This window comes from Sebastes umbrosus, chromosome 5, assembly GCF_015220745.1.
Source record: "Sebastes umbrosus isolate fSebUmb1 chromosome 5, fSebUmb1.pri, whole genome shotgun sequence".
Lineage (NCBI taxonomy): Eukaryota > Metazoa > Chordata > Actinopteri > Perciformes > Sebastidae > Sebastes > Sebastes umbrosus.
In genome coordinates, this window is record NC_051273.1 from 24,762,047 (window position 1) to 24,782,103 (window position 20,057).

The following is a 20,057-nucleotide window of genomic DNA, read 5'->3' on the forward strand; positions in this document are numbered from 1 at the left end:
TGTGGCCCTAATACCATATTTATAGTACCAAACAACAAAATCGGTTAATCGAGAAAATAATCGTTAGTTGCGGCCTTAAAATTAAGAATTAAAGGAGAATAGAGACGCAGAAATGAAGTGAGACAGACAGACGTAGCGAGGGATGAAAATAGAGAGAGACATTGCCAGAGAGCGTGAACATGCCTGTGAACCATGAGAGAGGGATATGGAGAGAGAGAGAGAGAGAGAGAGAGAGAGAGGAGGGGATTGTTGCAAACAGGGATTTGCAGCAGAGGGGAGAGAAAGAAAGGGGGCAGTGGCACTCAGTGACAGAGTGCTATACACACTAACACACACACTAACACGCCACACACACTCTGTTTCCTCTGTGTCTCTCTCCAAACGTGTCAGTCAACCAGTCAGTTGATTATTTGTGTGTGTGTGTGTGTGGTGGAGGGATGTTGAAAAGAGCTCGAAACCATCCTTCACCTCTATGACCGACGGTAAGATCATTTCATTCACTCTCATTAGCTTTCATTCTACTTTTCTCTCTCTCTCCCGTGTGTGTGTGTGTGTGTGTTGCTCTTTTTGGCTGCTTTTTTTGACTCTGGTCCTGAGCCATATTGAGGCCTCCATGGAGCCCCGTCACTGTTTGCTTTCTTTTTACAATCCATTTTGAACCACGGGGGGCGAAACTAATGAGCTGTGCAGCCGAGGCTCTAGTCAAAGGTAGACTTTTTAATGAGATGTTCATTTTGATACTAATAGCTATTATATCTGAAGGCCTGTAATCGGTGTTGTTGGAAGAAGTACAGCTTTGCTTCTCCTCGGCTTTCTCTGATGTAGTTACCTCTGTATAATACTGGAAATATTCAACTTTTCATTGATATTGTGAGGAGATACTTTGCCTTTTAACTTTGCTCAACTGTGTTTTGAATTGTTAGATGAATTGTCACACTGATAACAGTAGCTACATACTATATTTCCATATAACTTTTTAGTCCATGCGAAACAAAAGTTATTGATCTTGACTCGTCTCGACAAGTTCTAACATTTTGATTCATGACTCGTTTAAGGTCAACACCATCTAATTATATATATTAAAAAAAAGTGTTTTGATTCATTTGAGAAAGTCTCGGGCTCTGGATTACATCCTGAACCTGTTGATAATTGGATTTGGTCTCCGAGACTCATGGATCTTTCTGTCAAAAATGATTAAGCCCTCTGAATTCTTGTGCTTCAGTTGGTTTATGTGTCCAGTAGGCAGATCTTTCTAGAAATATTACATGTTACATCTATTGTGTGTGTGATTACATTAGTGCAATAACCCTGCAATCACTTCTACATAGACAAGATGAGTCTTTTAGTGCTCTCTTTCACAGATAAGATCTGGCAACATGAGGATTATTGTTTGTCACTTTTATAAAATTATTGTTGAACATGCATTTAGGCACAAATAATGAAGTTTCAAAGTATACTGTAAAAGTTTAGCGATCTGGAGAAGTTCTGCTTTGTTTGTACGCGTCACAATCTTTTGCATATGCAAGTAAACATGCACGTGTATGTGAGCGTGCATATGTTTATAGTCCTATAGGTGTGTGTATAAGATGGTGGGTTAGGGGGGGATGTACTGCAGATTAATGTCTTAAAATAACACACAAACAAGCCTGACAGACACACAGACTCCTAACAGTCTTCAACTTCATGTTGAACTAAGTCAGAATGACCTTTTTGTCAACGCATTTATCGTAATATCATCTTTGAAACTATACTTTGAGGAAACAATTCAGACATCTACTAACTATAAATGTTGAACTGGTTTTGATGAAGATTTGTTTATCATAATCCATATAACATGATATAATCCTAAACTAGTATTCTGAAATATCTTATTAATCGTTAATAAATAATTTACTTGTGCTTTACAGATATGTTAGAAGCCATTTTCTATTAGCTAGCTCTTGAATTCATTAGGAAGTACCATTAAATAGACTTACCGACATTAATTTACTGTAATAAGTTAATGTTATGTTGTTAATAAATTGATTTTGGAGGTCAAACAGTTCATAAATTTAAGAGTTAGTTTAAAGGGCAAAGCAAGTATAGTGATGCTGGAGGAGGATTTTCCTCAACTTGGCGACAAGAATGTTTTTTGTATTATATTCCATACAACATGAGATGATCTTATTAACCAAGAAATCTGAATAAAAACTGATTACCACTTTCTGAATGCAAATAAAACCATTATTAATGGTTAATGAATAATTTACTTATGTTTTATTGATCAGTTAGAAGCCATTTTCTTTCAGCCAGCTCTTTAAATCATTAGGAAGTACCATTAAATGGACTTAATACATTAACTTACTGTAATAGGTTAATGTTATGTTGTTAATAAATTGATTTTGGTGGTCAAACAGTTCATTTACGGAGGCTTTCTGATGAATTTAAGCTGAAAGGGCAAAGCAAGTATAATGCTGGAGGAGGATTTTCCACAACCTGGCAAAGTTGTTCTTATTAATAACTGATCTGTAAAGCATCAGTGAACGATTAAAGGGGAACACATCACATGCATTAACTACTAGCATTACACACTCCAATCACCAACCGAACTGTCTGTGGTCAAGTTGCATTGTGGGTAATGTAGGCGGCAGGTATTGACAAGGAAGAAGAATGCGTGGAATTAAAAAAGACGATATCTCTGGTTGTGCTTCATTGTGCTAAATCAGTGTGATACTCTCTATTAATAAAGTTACAGCTTACAAACTAAGGTGGTACCCAGAATGCTTTTCTCTTTGATAGATTTATATCTGAAAAGCGTGTAACACCATTCCTTTCTCTTGTTCCTTTCTTTTTATTCCATCTTTCCTTCAGGACAAGAGAAACAGAGACAAGGACACGGGGACGTACAGTTTCTCACGGAGGAACCTCACCCAGCGGTCTACTTCCTGACATCAGCGCTGCTGCTGTCTATGAGCTGCACTGAGGTAGAGGAGTGGACTTTCCAACAATCCTGACACACGGGAAAACGCCGTTGAAGCTCCGACCAGCAGCAGCAGCAGACACAGACGCCATCATGTCCTCTCCTTCCCTCCCCATGCCCTCCCTCCCCCCCAGCCCTCTGGCCATGGAGTACCTAAACGACTTTGACCTCCTCAAGTTTGAGGTGAAACCGGACACTCCTCCTCTCACTGCTCCGTGTGGGTTTTCCAAATCTGGCCTCCCACACGACCCCTCCAGCTCCCCGTACACCAGCCACCCTCCGCAGGACTCCAGTTTGAGCTCCAGCCCTTACAACTCGCTGCCACCCTCGCCGACGCTCAGCGACGCACACCCGCCACCATCGGGCTCTTCCTCCCTGTCTTCGTCATCCTCCTCCATCTCCTTCCCCCTCTCCCTCTCCAACAGCTTCACCTCCGGCATCAGCTCCGGCTCTCAGGGGAACGTGGAAGGCAGCCCGGCCCACGGCGGGCCTCAGGGTCCCACCCCGGCCTCGCTGGAGGACCTGATCTGGCTGGCGGCACTGCAGCAGCAGTTTGGCGGCGAGGTGACGGGGCCCGCCACTTTGCTGGGAGCCTTGGGAGGAGTGCCAGAGCGAGGGGACAGAGAGAGAGGGCCAGTCAACAGCTTCCTGGGCTGTGAGGATGCTGTGGAGGCTTTACTCAACTCAGCTGCTGCAGCTGTCAGCTCACAGGTAACGATCTGTCATCGTACAGAATGAAAACTTTTATCTTCTCCGCTCTTCGCAGCCTCTTCATCATCTTCCCCCCTCTCTTCAGTTTCCAGGTCTTTCTCAGAGTTCGAGCAGCAACCTGGGAGACTCCAGCAGCGACAGCGGCGCTGACATCTCCTGCCCCAAGGGGACAGATATGTGCCATCGCCCGCTCGTCTTCCTCTCATCGGGCCCGAACTCACTCCCCAACGCCGCCGCCACCTCGGCTTCCTACCCACAACCCCTCAGCCCCCAGGGCCGCCTTCATCACCACCAGCATCACCATCATCAGCACCACCCGCATCACATGCACGGCAGCCATCACCATCATCACCACCCACAACTTAATCCGGTATGTAATTACAACAAGACGTTCACCAGCACCCTATGGGTCACTTTATTATACTTTCTCCACTGGAAGGGCACCCTAGGGGGCACGTTTTCTATATAGGAAGGGCACCCCTAGAGGACTCTTTATCATGTTTTCTCTACTGGAAAAGCACCCTAGACTGCATTTTATCACATTTTCTCTACTTGAATTGCACCCTAGAGGCCACTTTATCACGTTTTCTCTAATGGAAGGGAACCCTACGGGCCACTTTATCATGTTTTCTCTACTAGAAAGGCACCCTAGGGGCCACTTTATCACGTGTTCTATACATGAAGGGCACCCTAGATGGCACTTTATCACATTTTCTCTACTAGAAAGGCACCCTAGATGGCAACTTTATCACGTTTTCTCTACTAGAAAGGCACCCTAAAGGCCACTTTATCACATTTTCTCTACTGGAAAGGCACCCTAGAGGCCACTTTATCACGTTTTCTCTACTGGAAGGGCCCCTATGGGGCATTTTATCACATTTTCTCTACTGGAAGGGCACCCTAGAGGCCACTTTATCACGTTTTCTCTACTGGAAGGGCACCCTAGGGGGCATTTTATCACATCTTCTCTAATCCATATTAGGCGAGATAAGGTTGATAATTATCATGATGCCCAGCAGGAAGCGTTGATCAATAAAACACGGGAGATGTTTGGAGGTGAAAGAATTGAACGGTGTGGCATTAGGGGGCTGAGCGGATGGAGAGAGAGGGATCGTGCAGTGAAGGATTAGGATTAGGACATTAGAACATGGTTATTAATGTCTGTGTCTATCTGAAGCATCGCTTTAAGGATCGCTCTCTGCATGACAACAATAAGTTGTAGCTAAATCTTCGTCTGTGAGGGTGCAAAGTTTTGATTTCTGAAGATAAAACATGCATTTATCTGTAACAATATACCCCACATTTAGCATTTATAAGCACCATATAAACATTTATAGTTTATAATGCACTATAATATAGTTATATATAAGTAAATCTTTAAGTGTTTAGTAGTATTTGTCACCAAGTATAACTTCTTCTATAAATACATACTACATATTATTAAACAAACACCAGCCTCCACTTATTGGTGCCCATAGGAGGAGTTATTTTAATTACATTAATAAACACTTATATCTGCTTACAACTACATTATTATTAAATGTTTATGTACTTTTAAGCAAGGCTGCACAATTTTGAAAAAATGTCTAATTGTGATTATTTTGACTGAAATTGCAATAGCGATATGATTTGCCATATTAGAGGTAATCATAATTTTTACATCATTATTCTCGTTTTTAATGAAAAACATGTTAAAATGACTATAGCCGGATTTTTGCAGGAATCTGTACCAAAGAAAGATGTCTTCTTAAGTCTGTAGAATACGATGTGTAGACCCGGTCATCTCTGTCATGCAACAATATTAAATTTAATACAATTTAATCTAATATTTTCCTAATCCTGTGATTCAGAAATTTCTGTAGGCCATATTGCGAAGTCGATAACATTTCGATTAAGTGTGCACCGCTATTATAAATGCTAAAAAGGGGTTACTGGTATCTTTTTATAAAATTTGAGATCTCTCTTTATTTCAAAATTCCTCCACTGACATTTTATAATGAGCTTCTAACCTCTTAATCTTTAAACCAATTATATGAATAATTATTTCAAAACTAACACTTTAGTGCTTGGAGGCAAAATCAATCGCTGCTAATAAAACTCAGTCTTGGATGTAATTTTAATTGGTAAATAAACTTTGTAATCTGTGTTGTGGTCGATCAAGATGTCTGGGTGGATCGCTATGTGGAGCACAGTGTGAGCTTATTATCATAATATCTGCTATTATTGCTGTGCGTAATCCTGATAACTGTCACCCACACTTAGTCAGATTACATGACAGATTATGGACATGTGGTGCCTAAATGTGCCCCATGATAGAGACACACACACACATCACATGTCCACCAGTCAGTGGCGGACTCAGGCTGTCTGACGGGCAGGGGCGGAAAAAATATAAAGGGCACCAGCGCACAGAAGGTTTTTCTAGCATGTAGGGTAGCCTGACTCCAACCCTGTCTCCTACAAAATTAGGTTCCCATTAGAGCTGTCAAAATTAACGCGATTAACGCAAATTAGTTTTAACGCCACTAATTTCTTTAATGTATTAACGCAACTTGCAATTTTTAGGTTGTAGCAGGCTGTTTTAAAGCTAAAGTGAAGATACCGGCATCTAATGAAACTAGAATAATCTAAGGAATCCATTGGTACCAGCCATGTCATATTAGATTGTCATGAAGGAGGTTATATAACACTTTAAATTTATGCTAAATTTTGGTGAGGAATAAATTGGCATGGCTGTGATCAAAGGGGTCCCTTGACCTCTGACCTCCAGATATGTGAATGTAAATGGGTTCTATGGGTACCCACGAGTCTCCCCTTTACAGACATGCCCACTTTATGATAATCACATGCAGTTTGGGGCAAGTCATAGTCAAGTCAGCACACTGACACACTGACAGCTGTTGTTGCCTGTTGGGCTGCAGTTTGCCATGTTATGATTTGAGCATATTGTTTTATGCTAAATGCAGTACCTGTGAGGGTTTCTGGACAATATCTGTCATTGTTTTGTGTTGTTCATTGATTTACAATAATAAATATATACACACATTTGCATAAAGCAGCATATTGACCCACTCCCATGTTGATAAGAGTAATAAATACTTGACAAATCTCCCTTTAAGGTACATTTTGAATCGATTAAATATTTTAATCGATTGACAGCCCTAGTTTTCTCTACTGGCAGGGCCCCCTATGGAACATCTTATTACATTATCTATACTGGAAGGGCACCTTAGTTGGCACTTTATCACGTTTTCTTTACTAGAACAACATCCTGAGGAGCACTTTATCACGTTTTCTAGTCTGGAAGGGCACCCTCGAAGGCATTTTGTCACGTTTTCTCTAATTTTTTTATCCACCAGTGCACCAGTCATATCACAGTCATATCTATAATTAAATCCACTTTCACACTCATCTTACTCATCCATCATTTCCAGCATTTGTCTCATTGCCAATTAACATTAAACTACAACGTGTTCTCTCTGTGTGTGTTTTTCTCCATCTGTTCGGCAGTGCGGGGTGAACGACCGCTTCTCTGACGAGCAGCTGGTGAGCCTGTCGGTGCGGGAGCTGAACAGACACCTGCGGGGTGTGAGTAAGGATGAGGTGGTGCGCTTGAAGCAGAAACGCCGCACGCTAAAAAACCGAGGCTATGCCCAGTCCTGCCGCTACAAGCGCCTACAGCACCGCCACGCTCTGGAGTCAGAGAAACATGTGCTCACACAACAGGTACACGCACATGTTCGTAATCCTAAATTCCCCACATTCCTGACACTTTATTGTATGAATAATAAGTGGACATCTTTGCACTGTGGCTCAGCAAAAGCACAAAGAAATGTTTTTTTTCTCCTCCTCAAGTTGGACCAGCTACAGTGTGAGCTGACTCGAGTGCTGAGGGAGAGAGACGCCTACAAGGCTCGCTACGAGAAGCTCCTCAGCACGAACCACAGTCTCGGCGGCGACGCCCCACCGACCCGCACCAGCAACCCACCTTCCCCGCCCCCTGACTACTTCCTCTGAGCTAAACCCACAGGGAGAGGAAGAAAAAAAAAACAGAGGAATGAGAAACCAGCCAACGTGGAGCAATCAATGATGAGTAATCAGACTTGGGGAAGAAAACAAGGATGTGTATGTGTGTGTGTGAATGTGTTTGTGTGTGTGTGTGTGTGTGTGAGAGAAAGTGAAACAAGAGACATTGGCAGGCAGTTTTGGGGCAATACAACTGTGAAATCCACTCTTGGGTGATTAAATGGGAATCAACTGTTAATTCATAGGGTTAGATTCAGCTCTAGGCTGCTTCGTGGACTCTGCTTTTACTTCACTGTGAATGATAGTTGCACAAAAACTGGCTGAGAGTGCAACAGTGGACAAACAAAACTGTGAAAAATGGATGGAAAAAAGCTTTAAAACTTATCAATAGTCCCTGACACTGCTGAACATATTATCTATGCAATAATTGCTGCAATGTACTCTCCAAAAGAGTGGTTGAGGCTCAAACTGTAGTTGTGTTTTTTTTATAATAAGCTGCTAAAGCTGCAGAGGTCTGAGTAGTGCAGTGGTGCTGGATGTGGAGTGGTATGGGCTTGGATAAAGTATCCACGGCATGCAGTTGTATTTGCCAGCTAATATTTCACAGTTGCCTACCAAAGTGTTTAAGCTCACCAAGACTTGTTATTCTTTGTAAAAATGAATAATCATAGATTAAAGAATGTACAAGGATTATACCTTTCATGAGGATCTTCCAATGATTGTGCTAAATGAATAGTGGGGATATTGCTCTTGTGTTTTAGCAAAGAAATCTACCTTGTGCTAGTTGGAAATGGTGACTTTCAGCCATTAACAGTGACAGGAAAGGCTTGCTGTTTGCTCTCAAAAATGGGTTTTTACATCCTGTACAAAGAGCTGGTAGTGTGCTGATCTATAAAGCGACTGGTGAAAGAGAGAAAGAAACCCATCGCAGCAGGCGTAAAGAGTGCGGCATGATTTGTGTGGTTGTGTCCGGTTATCCAGACTAGAGAGGCTATGATATAAGCTATAACAGGAGACGACCACCATATTAATGCAACATGCGGCACCACAGAGCTGGTCACTGTGGACTCGGGTACTGTGGGCTATGGATGCAACAGATAAATTAACGGTGCAGGGATTAAAAAAGAAAATGCAAAAAATCTCTTCGTGGAGACACCTTCTTAACTGTCCCATGGAATCATTGCCAGGGTTCATGCATTAGAGCTATTTATTTTGTTTGGGTGTAGGTTAAAATAAATTGTTCTTTTATTTATTCACTTATTTATTCAGTATTTATTGTTTATTTATGTACTGATTCTAATTATTTTACTTTACTGGTTTTATCCCATTAGCGTGTATTTTTACTTTCCTACAGTTTATTATTTTATCCAATTGTGATTAGAATTAACATTATTACAAAAAAAAATGATGGCCATTATGATGGTTTCCTGCTCCTGTTGTAGTGTGGTTTCACATGCATATGAAATAAACAAAGAACTTTACCATCCCTGTCATGCTGTGGTGTGTCTTTGTGCACCTTTCCACACAGGTTTTAACCTCATCTCTGTTTTCCCATTCACCTATCGGAGCATCTGCACTTTCAGTCTTCCTGCAGGCCTTTTCTCTGCAGCTCGCCCTGCAGCCCCCCATGCCCAATGCTCCCATCCCTCTCTTTATCTCTGTCCCTCTATAGTGAGGCAGTGACCCTGGGTGTGCACTGTTTGGGATGACCTCATCTTCAGCTCTACCTCCCTCTCTGTGTCTCTCGCTCTCTCTCTGGCCTGTATAATAGGAGCAGGATTAGGGCTATAATAGCGCCCTGGCTGCTCACTGCCGGAGTCTATTGTGGCTTTGTGTGGGAGGGACGCGCCGCAGCTCACGGCCACGCTCACATTTTGACAGAAAACATGTTCAAATACACTCCTTGGATCAGGAACCAGAAATGACTGATAATGATTTGATAAAATGTAAACGAGCCAGCCAATAATAAACCAATCTTCAACAGGTGAGACAGACTGATAGACCTGTAGGCAGGTTGTCATGCTTTTTGTGTCTACCAAAAGGAATACCCAGATGACACATTATAAACATACAGTATAATATCCCCCAAGGACACACACACACACACGCACACACTCTCACACACAAATAGAGCCAATTAGTGAGGAGAAGACTTGTGTTATGCTGCACCCTAGTGGCCACTCTCCATATCGCCTCGTAGTTCTTGCAGAGGTCAATACTGAGAGCTTCGTGACACTGAGCATCCCTCTTCTCAGTACTGCCTCCCTGCCTGCATCACAGCTCTCCACACTTTTACTACAGAGCTGCTGGCACCTGCAGCAGCAAACACTCACCGTGCACACGGAGTCCTCGGAGGTCGATGCTTTCATCTCTCTCTCTCTCTCCATCCTGCAGGCAGAAAACAAATCCGGAGGAGCATTTTTTCGTGTCAAGTCAGTGAGTCACAGTCACAGTTTTTCTGGAGAGCGGTGATGAATGACGGTGCTGACTGCAGAACTGGACCTGGGCCTTATAACCTGAGGAGGTAGAGAAAGAGAGATAAAAGGAGATTCAAGAGGAAGAGAGAGTGCTTACTTTGTGGTTACCTTGACAGGTGAGAGATCTTACCTGTGCTGCTTGGGGCTAGGGGGTCATAAAGTGAGGATGAGGAGGAGTTGGTTGGGTATCTTTTTTTTTGGGAGTCCTTATTCTGCTTGATTTCAGTTTGCAGATGCCGACAGATGTGCCCGAAGACAGGCTCAACATCGAGGAGAAGGCGACCAAGGTAAGATAAGATAAGATAAGATAAGATAAGATAAGATAAGATATTCCTTTATTAGTCCTGCAGTGGGGAAATTTCAGAATCAGAATCAGAATCAGAATGGTGTTTAGTGCCAAGTGTATTATACACTAGGAATTTGCTTTGGTTTTGTTGGTGCAAGTAAGCAGTATAATAACAAAATAATAGATAAAAACGTTAGAATAATAATGCACAGATTGATTTTCTAGATTGATATAATAAATTAAATTATATAAAATGTCAGAAAATAGTGAAAATGTCCATCACAGTCTCTCAAAGTCCAGTGATGTCTTTAAGTGTGTTGTTTTGTCAGTCAAAAAAAAACCCAAATATTCAGTTTAATATGATATAAAACTGAGAAAAGTAGGAAATCTCCATATTTCATCTTTGAAAAAGATTATCTTTATTAATGCGAGCACATCATTATTTTTTTATTTTTTTTTAATTTTTTTATTTCCAACATACAACTATTATAAGATAAGATAAGATAAGATATTCCTTTATTAGTCCCGCAGTGGGGAAATTTGTAGTGTACAGCAGCAAAGGGGATAGTGCAAAAAACAACATGCATCAGCTAACACAGTAAAAAAGAGCTAAACAAAGTGTAACAAAATATGAACCAACCAGGACGTATAAAAATAGGAGCAGTATACACAGTATTGACAATAAACAGACTATTAACAAAATGGGGATGCTGCAGGGCAAACAAACAAAGACAAGCAGCTCTAAATATCCAGTATTTAATTAGACAATTACATTCAGGGTAAAGTGGTGGGATGTGATGATGTTTGATAATCTGATTGATAAATTAATGGAGAGGTTTAATGAGCTGTTAGTGTGTGTAGGTGGTGGTGGTGCAAGATTCAAGATGTTTAAGATTCAAGATGTTTATTGTCACGCCGGTTATACAGGTACAATCGTGTGAAATGCTTTTTGCTGGGAAGCTCCATTAAAATAATAAGTTATATTACAATTATAAAAGGAAATACTTCGTACAAGGGCATATTAAGAGTATATACAGTATATAGTATAAGATATATTTTTGTGTGAGAAGGTGTCGCATGAATTATCTATTTAAAAGTCTGATGGTCTGGAGGGGAAAAACTGTTTCTCAGTCTGCTGGTGAGAGTCCTGGAGGTCCTGTATCTTCTACCAGAGGGCAGGAGGGAGAACAGGCTGTTGTGGGAGGTGGTGTCCTGCATTTGAGTCAGTTTCTTGGGTTTTTTTAATCTTTAAAGGGACTATTTGTAACTTTCAGAATGTCTTGTTAACAGCGACACCTGTGGCCGTTAAGTCAACGAAAGTCAGCGTCCTGTTGCTCACGCTTGTGCTCGCTCTACATAGACATGAACGAGCATCTCTCAAAACAGTGAGGTGACACACGTCAGCTAAAACCACAATATCACTCTATATTTCAGCTGCTTGGCAGTAATGTTAGCTGACCAGACGAAGGTCTCTCCATGAATCAATGCAGATCCTAGTGTTGGCTTTTCCTGCCTCAGCCTCGTGACCGCGACCGGAGGGAACAGGGGAGACACCGGAGTTTTGGTCGGAGACGATAATGTTTCTCGCTGCGGAGCCCCGTCACTTCACACAACACGGGAAACCTCTGTTGGTCTGGAGGAGCTGCAGCATTTATTTCTGCACAAACGTCCACTGTACATTCACTAGATATTCTCAGAGCTATGAAGTCTTCTGCAGTGTGGAGTGTGCGCGCATGCACGTGAGGTGGAGCGAGAACGCGCGCGTTGTGTGAGTGAAGGCAAGCAGGCAGAGGAGCGGTCTGAACAGCGTAGCCACACGCGAGCGCGCATGGGACACCGACCCGGTAGATTTATACGTGTAAAAAGTTACAAACAGTCCCTTTAAATCCAACTTTTATTTATAATAATAATTTTTGCTCATTTGCTCATTAAAATGGCTTTACTCTGTATTATTTTATGGATTAAATGTGTGATGTGAGAGGTGATGCTGGTAGTGATAATAAACCCACACAGACTTCATCACCTGACTTTGTAGCTCCTCCCACCTGTAAGCAGCTTCATAGCATCCTTTAACTCATTGTTTTTGGTTAACCTTAGACACAATAATGTTACTTTTAGGCTCATGTGTTTGGTTCACTGTCTCACCGACCTCAGAGCGCCGTTATCGGACGCAGTATGAAGCCTGTTTTCAGCAAAACAGCGCTAGTTAAAACTCCTCTGTATGCTAGCTGCTAACGAGCCAGATATTTCCTTCAGGAGTTGGTGAAACTAAAAGGAGAGTGAATATTGGACAAAAACTACTCCAAACGGATGCTAACGTCGCTCCGTATCTGTTAGTTAACTAACTGTTTGCTAACAAGATCACCAAACTAACAACGGTTAAAGTACGTCACTGTGTGTTTACAGCTCGCTACTGCAGGTTTAAAGGAGCACTGCACCGATATTACACTTAGAGGTTACTTTACTTATTTTATGGGGAATAATACTACTAAAAAAAACGTTATTATGTCTTCTGTGTCTGTGGAGGAGTTTTGTTAATTTAATTAGGGAATTTTGGATTGGGTACAGAAAGGCTGTTTTTTTCCTTATAATTTTATATTTTTTTAAAGGTCCCATATTATAGAAAAGTGAGATTTTCATGTTTTTTATTATAAAGCAGACCTAAGTCCTATATAAATACTGTGAAAGTACCGAAACACTCAATCCACAGGGAAATACACACAGCCCGTATTCAGAAACTCTGCATTTGAAACAAGCTGTCAGGATTTCTGCCCATTTGTGATATTTAGACCATTACACAGATTTAAACGTAAACATTCTAAATGTGTCCCAGTTTATTTCCTGTTGCAGTGTATGTGAAGTGGTGCAGGGATGACGTATTTTTGTAGGCCAACCAGGAAGTTAGCATCGCCCTGGTTCCTTCGACATAAAGCCAATGGGATTTTTTTCATTGGCTTTTGGATTATTGCAGAAAATAAGCTCTGTGGCAAACAAGATACTTACATAATTTTGTTTTGCAAGATAATCTTCACAAATGAACACCCCTTTTATGATTTTTGAAGCATGAATGCAATCGCCAGAAGCAAAAAGCTAAAAATAGGATATAAACAAACTGGGCTACATCACGGTGTCCGCTTTTACATGTTTCAAAATTCAAAAGTGGGATATTTACTGATGTATTTTAAGTCGTAGAGCAAAACTTGAAAATCTCGCTTGTGTTAACCTTAAAACACAAACCTTATTTCAGGCATCTAACCAAAAACCCACTGACTATCGAGACGAGGGAACAGGAAGTGTGAAAATGCTAACTCATTTCTGGGTTTTAGGACTCATTCCTGCAGCACTCTATTGAGTTGTAACTAGGATCCAGTGTTGTTGATGCTTGACAGGATATCTTGGCCTCTGCTGCAAGTCCCCTGATGTTATGTAGGTGCTAAACAAGTACTAAATAAAGCTGGAGTATCACACCACCCTGCACATCTGGCTTTGGGTACTGGCTTTTTTATTAGTATTAAATGAGAAACACCACATGTGAATACAGACTTTAAATGTTATACATTGAAGAGAGTGACCCTCCATGTTCCTCTCTCCTCCAGTGTGACAGTATGACTCTGTGCAGCACCCCGACTGTCCGCAGAGGAAGCACTCCTCTGCCCATAAAGCACCAGCTCAAGCGAGAAGAAGCCGTCCACGATGAGGGCGACTGGACATCCGGTGCAGCCGGACCGTCCGCATCACCGATCAGCTTCAGCCCGGCCCTGGACGACACTCCGACTGTGTCTGTGGAGGGCAGACCTGATGGGCCTTTAAGGATCGCCCTGCTGGGGCAGAACGGCGTGGGGAAGTCCTCCCTGGCCGTCGCCTTCGCTGGGGACATGGACAGGACTGCGTCTGTGGACTCTGAAGGTACTAAGCTTTCTGTGTGTGTTTGACTGGACTAATGCAGAGCAGTGAGTGCTTTCACAGTGAGTGAGCAGCAGGTAAATAAATCACAGCACCCATCTCCCATGTGAGAGCTAACTGCTGCTCTCCCTGTCCTTAGGGGAGGGTTACGTGCGCACAGTCGCTGTGGATGACGAGGAGAGCACCATCATTATCTATGACAACTGGAGACAGGTGAGCCAAACAACACTTCCCCGTCCCCACTCTCCCTGCTCCCTGCTCCCTCATTAAGGCCACTGAGCCCTCTCTGCAGCTGTATACACTGTGCTCAGCTGCTTTCTGGCATTTCAGTGTGATAGATATATAAATATATAAACACATCTGGGCTTGTCAGACGGCCACAGGACTGCTGAATCCTTGGACTGTTTTAAAAAGGAGCTCAAAATGTACCTTTTCAGTTTGGGTTCTTAACTGTCTTCTCCTACAGCATCATTTTATTGTCTTTATTTGAAGCCATTTGTGTGCTGCACATGATAATGTGTGTGTGTGTGTGTTATCAGGAGATAAGCTGGGAAGTGGATTTCTATCCGAGTGAGACTAATCAACATCCAGGGTTGGAAATTAGCACCAGCCACCAGCCAAATGCTGGTAAAATATGCAAGTGGTTGCTAGATGTGCTTCCCTCACCAGCCAAAAAAAACAATCTATTGAGTGGTAAAATTTGGAATCCACCAGCCGCAGTGGCAGGCAGACAAAAAAGTTCATTTTCAACCCAACATCATCTATCCCTTCATACATAAACTGGAACTTAAAGGTGCTAAAAGCGAGATTGGGAGCATTTCTATTGGCCCAGTACAGCTCTCAACATGGTGGTAGGTGAGCTGGCGGCTCGTGGCTAACAGCGCTAAAAGTACAAAAGTAAAACAAAATGTGAATGAACAAAATCTTATGAATATAATAAGCGTTTTCAGTCCAAAATGGCGGCAGCGGCCGGTGTCAAAAAAGCACCAGAGTTTCGTCTCTTTGCTTGTACTCTTTGGCTGTAACCGCAGTATGAGTGCAGTATGAGCGCAGTGCATCCGTGAGCTAGCCAGTGGGGCACGCTCACGTGCACAAACATGCACTAAAAACATGCACTAAAAGCATGCACAGCCGGCCCGGTGATGTCAACAAAGCGAGGAAAAGTTCAGATTACAACACACACACAGAGGGAGAGCTATTCGATTAATCTCTGCTCAGGTAGACATTACTCCTCTATATCTTTACATAGCAAATAGTTGTTTGCTGCTATATTAATGCTCTGGATATCATATAGAGCATCTTTAAGCATATCCCAGCATGCACTTGGACAGGTTACTAATACAACTAACACATCACATAAGAAATGAGATTAAAGGGAACACATATTGTCAAATGAACGAGGTAAAACACCAAAAAGGTAAACAGAAAAGACTCTACATTCTTACTGTGTGTGCAGCACATTTGAGACGTGTTCATATAGTATATCTGGAGCACATTGCATCATTTATTGTATTGACGTCACTAGAACAGAAACAGAGAAACGCGGTGGCAGAAAGAGGACAATGAATCTGCTGCATCTGCATCTGGTTGACGGAGGAAAAGCTCATTATCAGGTTGTTTTGCACACTTTTTCCCTCTTTTCCCCTGAGTGCAGTTCAGAGGCATCTGTGTGCTGATGTGAGAAAGAGAGAGAGAGAGAGGGAGCTGCCCACAGAGCAGATGTGACAAATGACTGCATTGATGTTTTCTGATTTAGATGGATGTGTGGAAAAAAAACTGAACACACACACACTTGTAACACAATCTGTCTTTATTGATGTGGGCATTTGTATGTGTTATTCTATGTATAATGACCTGCATTTGTTGTGAGAGACACTGTAATGGTCGCCTCATAAGGACTGTTCTTATATAATCGTAGTGTTACGTCTGTGTGTATCATTAGAGAGCAGAAGGTGCCTTTGGTCTGTGCTCAATTCTGGACTTAATCAAAATGAAATGAAAAGTCAGTGGAGCGTGGCAGCTCCAACTGAAGACAAGCTGAGAGGTTTAGTCATCTACAGTGTGAAGGATTCACTCATGAGTATTTCATTTGTAGGGATTGTTTGTGTGTGTCAGTAAGAGTTGAAGGTGTTCTGCTGTTATCTACAGTACAACAGTACACCACAGGGGTGTTTAAATAGAGCACTTACACTTTTATTCTGCACATAAGGCTTTGACAACAATATTTACCACAGCAATGTGCTCAGTTCCTTTCCTGAGAGTGTTTTCTTCTGATACCGTGGAGTGTTTCTCAAGTCAATTTGAAACAAAAGTTTTCGCTTGACTGGTGGTACTCATGTGTGATGATGGTCTCACATTTGACTGCTTTACGACACGTTTCAGTACGTGCTAACTCAATTTTAGTTGTTTTCTTAAAGGAACAGTGTGTATTTAGCGGGATCTATCAGCAGAAATGGAATAATATTCAGATATACAATATGAACACATCTAAAATATGCTGCATACGCTGTAACCATCTGTTTATGTACTGTAGTTTCTTTTTTGTTTACCTTTTTTGGTGTTTGTATGTTCCCTTTAATCTCATCTCTTATGCAACATGTTAGTTGTATTAGTAACCTGGTCCAATCCAAGTGCATGCTGGGATACGCATAAAGGAACAGTGAGTAGGATTTCGGGGGATCTATTAGCAGAAATGGAATATAATATTCATGGGTACCCAGTTGGTTGCAATCTGCATCCACACCGATCGATGCCACCAAATCTTACACACTGTCCTTTTAAGTGCAATTATCACACATAGTATACTTATAGTATATGTAAATGGCGACTACAGTATTGTAACATACAGTGTGTCTGTTCCCTCAGGACCTGTCGGCTCTGCTGTGCGAGGTGTGCGTCCTGGTGTTTTCGGTGACTGACAGGCGCAGTTTCCACCGAACTGCTCAACTGCGACTTCTCCTGAGAGAGACTCAGCCCCAAACTCCCATCATCCTCGTCGGTAATAAGAGTGACCTCGTTCGCACACGTGAGGTCACCTATCAAGGTATGATGATGAACCGTCTTTACCACGTTGCCCTTCTCCTCACCTGTCTTGTGGTTTCCTTCCTTCCGTTGTGGTTTTCATCCTCACAGCTGGTGTTGACATTTCCAGCTCTTTATATCTGTCAGTAAACACTAACGCAGGGTGAAATATGTGAAAATGGAAATGTCAGTGTCTCAGCTTCCTCGCAGTGTGGGAGTATGAAGGGAGTCGCAATTACAGTTGAAGCTGTAGAGCATCCACTGTGAGTGCATATCTACACTCATGCAGTTGCACTGCTGTGCAGCTATGTACTACTGTATTACACAGCCAGTATATAGAGTTTCCTCCCTGGAAACTTGGCTTTAAACCTTTTTTCTCTACAATATTAAATATTACGGACTAAATAAGCAAATCACCAATCAAACAATCAAAGTTAAAGTCTAGAAAAACATCCGTAGATATTAGGTTTTATTTTAGGTGACCATTTCTTCTTTGATAAAAAGTCAAAGGTATAAATAAGCCTTTGTACATAAAAACAAACTTTGGGTGAGAGGATAACTACGATACGAGGCTGGAGTGTAACTTCTTTTGTGCGACTTGTAATTTTGCAAGGTTTGTTTTAGGTGGTGAAAATGCCCAAAACCCAAAAAGTCTTTAAAAATTCTGTGTTGTTTTTGTGTTTAAATGCAATGAAATGTACTATAACTGACTGCAGGGCTGCTGTGTGTGTGTGTTATTTTGTCCACCCCTTAAATTGAGAAATAACCCCGAAATTTAAAGGAACAGTGTGTAGCATTTCGGGGGGATCCATTGGCAGAAATGGAATATAATATTTTATATAAGTATGTTTTCTTTGGTTTATAATCGCCTGAAAATAACAATCGTTGTTTTTGTTACCTTAGAATGAGTCGTTTATATCTACATCGAGAGCAGGCAAAGAGTATAGAAGCAAAAAAACTCTTTGACAACCACCATTTTGGACTGAAAGCGCTTTTTATATTTATCATATAGGTAGAATATGACAATAGACTAGCAATAATTTAGTTTTACTTTTGTACGGCACTTTTTAGGCGGACGTTTTACTGGCGTCCTGTAGTCTCTCTCAGTCCAAAAAACGGACAACCCAAACACTGGCTCTAGAGAGGGACATTCGCGTTCTTGCGTCGACCAACGTAGTTCTCCTACACGCCTGGCACACGGGGGAAGTTTCAGTTGGTTGCAATCTGCAGCCTCACCGCTAGATGCCACCAGATCCTACACACTGCACCTCTAACACTGTTTTTCACCCCTTTGTGATTTGTTTCAGTGTTAGTCTTTGTGCCATGGTGGTCAAGGACTGGCATCACGGCATTTTGTGATGATGAATGCAAACTAACTAACTAACACTGGTCACTGTCACCCTAAACGTGAACTGACAAGTCGTGACAGCTGCTGTCTTTTATTCATATCTCCCTCAGAGGCCGTGTCCAGCGCCGCCCTCTATAACTGCCTGTATCTGGAGATCTCTGCCTCTCTGGACCACCGTACCCCGGAGCTGCTGGAGTGCGCGGTGCGGCTAGCCAGGGGCCAGTCCCCCTGGCCCCCGGGAACCAGCGCCGAGGACATGAGCGGCGGCCAGCGTGAAAGCATCACCTCCCGTGCCAAACGTTTCCTGTCCAGCCTGGTGCCGCGATACCCGCGAGAGCGAGAGGTGGGAAAGTTCCTGAGGCAGAAGTCCCGCTCTTGCCACGACCTGGGGGCGCTGTGATCGGACGCCGCGGGGCGTTTAATGGTTAGATTGTTAGCAGAGGAAGGGATGTAGAATACCAACAAAGAGAGGAAGGTGCCAGAGGGATGGCAGGACAATGTTATGAGTGATCTTCGTGTGGAAAGAATGACAGCAATGTTAGTGATGTTTAGGACGATATAGAAATTTTCTACACAAGACCAAGCAGCAAAAAGAAAATACTGTTGTAGAACATGTAAATAAACTATAGTGGTGATACATAATGCCGCCCTCATAGCTAAATAAATTGCTTTTTTTGAGTCTTGAGAAAGTCGCTGCGTGTTTGTCGTCACATTATTATTATTATTATTATTATTATTACAAAAGGAAACTGACATTAATCACATTTAACACTTCAGCTCAGAGCCCAGGATAAAGTCATGACCACACACATCCAGAACTCATTAGTGAGGTTAGAGACTTTGCTGATTATTCATGTTGTGTTCATTTACACTCAGCTATCGTGGTATCCATGGGGACGGCGAGCAGTAAAATAGTGAAATGCCAGCAAGAGGAGAGGAAGGGAATTAAAGCAGATTTAAAGTGGACTTACAGGAGCTCAGCGTGACAACGAGAGACGGCGCAGAGAAGGGAAAGCAGGTTATTGTATATGGAGTGATTGTTGCCATGTTACGGTTGTCAAGGAGACCTGGAATCAGGGAGACGTACACATTATGTCCATCTCAGCTGCTCTGTGGCTGCTACACCTCTCCTTTTTACGCTGCATTTACATTCAGAGATGGAAACGATGATTGAAATGCAGAGAAATTGAATCTTTTTTTTTTTTAAACATAAATTTAACATGCAGAGGATTTTTGTCAGATATCAGCTTCACCACACTCATCTGTATCACTCTCCACCCTCAGCACTTCCATCCTCCCACCTGTTCCACCCACACGTGAACAAAG

General features: G+C 42.2%; 2 protein-coding genes across 3 annotated transcripts; both read left to right on the forward strand.

The window, feature by feature from the left end:
* Window positions 1–290: 290 nt before the first annotated feature.
* nrl (neural retina leucine zipper) lies at window positions 291–9,186 on the forward strand. 2 transcript variants are annotated; one of them, XM_037771263.1, is made up of 5 exons: window positions 291–482; window positions 2,851–3,670; window positions 3,756–4,040; window positions 7,181–7,396; window positions 7,526–9,186. In XM_037771263.1, the coding sequence occupies exons 2-5, from the start codon at window positions 3,053–3,055 to the stop codon at window positions 7,685–7,687; spliced, it is 1,281 nt and encodes a 426-aa protein (XP_037627191.1). In that variant the 5' UTR covers window positions 291–482; window positions 2,851–3,052; the 3' UTR covers window positions 7,688–9,186. The 2 variants fall into 2 exon arrangements, with proteins under 2 accessions (XP_037627191.1, XP_037627192.1); XM_037771264.1 differs by lacking the exon at window positions 291–482 and adding an exon at window positions 514–708.
* A 766-nt stretch (window positions 9,187–9,952) lies between these two features.
* LOC119489094 (GTP-binding protein REM 2-like) lies at window positions 9,953–19,423 on the forward strand. The gene is made up of 6 exons (XM_037771278.1): window positions 9,953–10,289; window positions 10,400–10,460; window positions 14,056–14,365; window positions 14,502–14,575; window positions 17,228–17,405; window positions 18,842–19,423. Exons 2-6 carry the CDS (start codon window positions 10,407–10,409, stop codon window positions 19,129–19,131), a joined length of 906 nt encoding a protein of 301 aa, XP_037627206.1. The 5' UTR covers window positions 9,953–10,289; window positions 10,400–10,406; the 3' UTR covers window positions 19,132–19,423.
* Window positions 19,424–20,057: the final 634 nt, after the last annotated feature.

Bases quoted from the DNA above. Each gene is read 5' to 3' on its own strand.
- nrl (XM_037771263.1), top strand. From the start codon at position 3,053: ATGTCCTCTCCTTCCCTCCCCATGCCCTCCCTCCCCCCCAGCCCTCTG. The intron at 4,041-7,180 runs GTATGTAATTAC...TCTGTTCGGCAG, and splicing joins ACCACCCACAACTTAATCCG to TGCGGGGTGAACGACCGCTT. The intron at 7,397-7,525 runs GTACACGCACAT...CTCCTCCTCAAG, and splicing joins AACATGTGCTCACACAACAG to TTGGACCAGCTACAGTGTGA.
- LOC119489094 (XM_037771278.1), top strand. From the start codon at position 10,407: ATGCCGACAGATGTGCCCGAAGACAGGCTCAACATCGAGGAGAAGGCG. The intron at 10,461-14,055 runs GTAAGATAAGAT...TCTCTCCTCCAG, and splicing joins TCGAGGAGAAGGCGACCAAG to TGTGACAGTATGACTCTGTG. The intron at 14,576-17,227 runs GTGAGCCAAACA...CTGTTCCCTCAG, and splicing joins TCTATGACAACTGGAGACAG to GACCTGTCGGCTCTGCTGTG.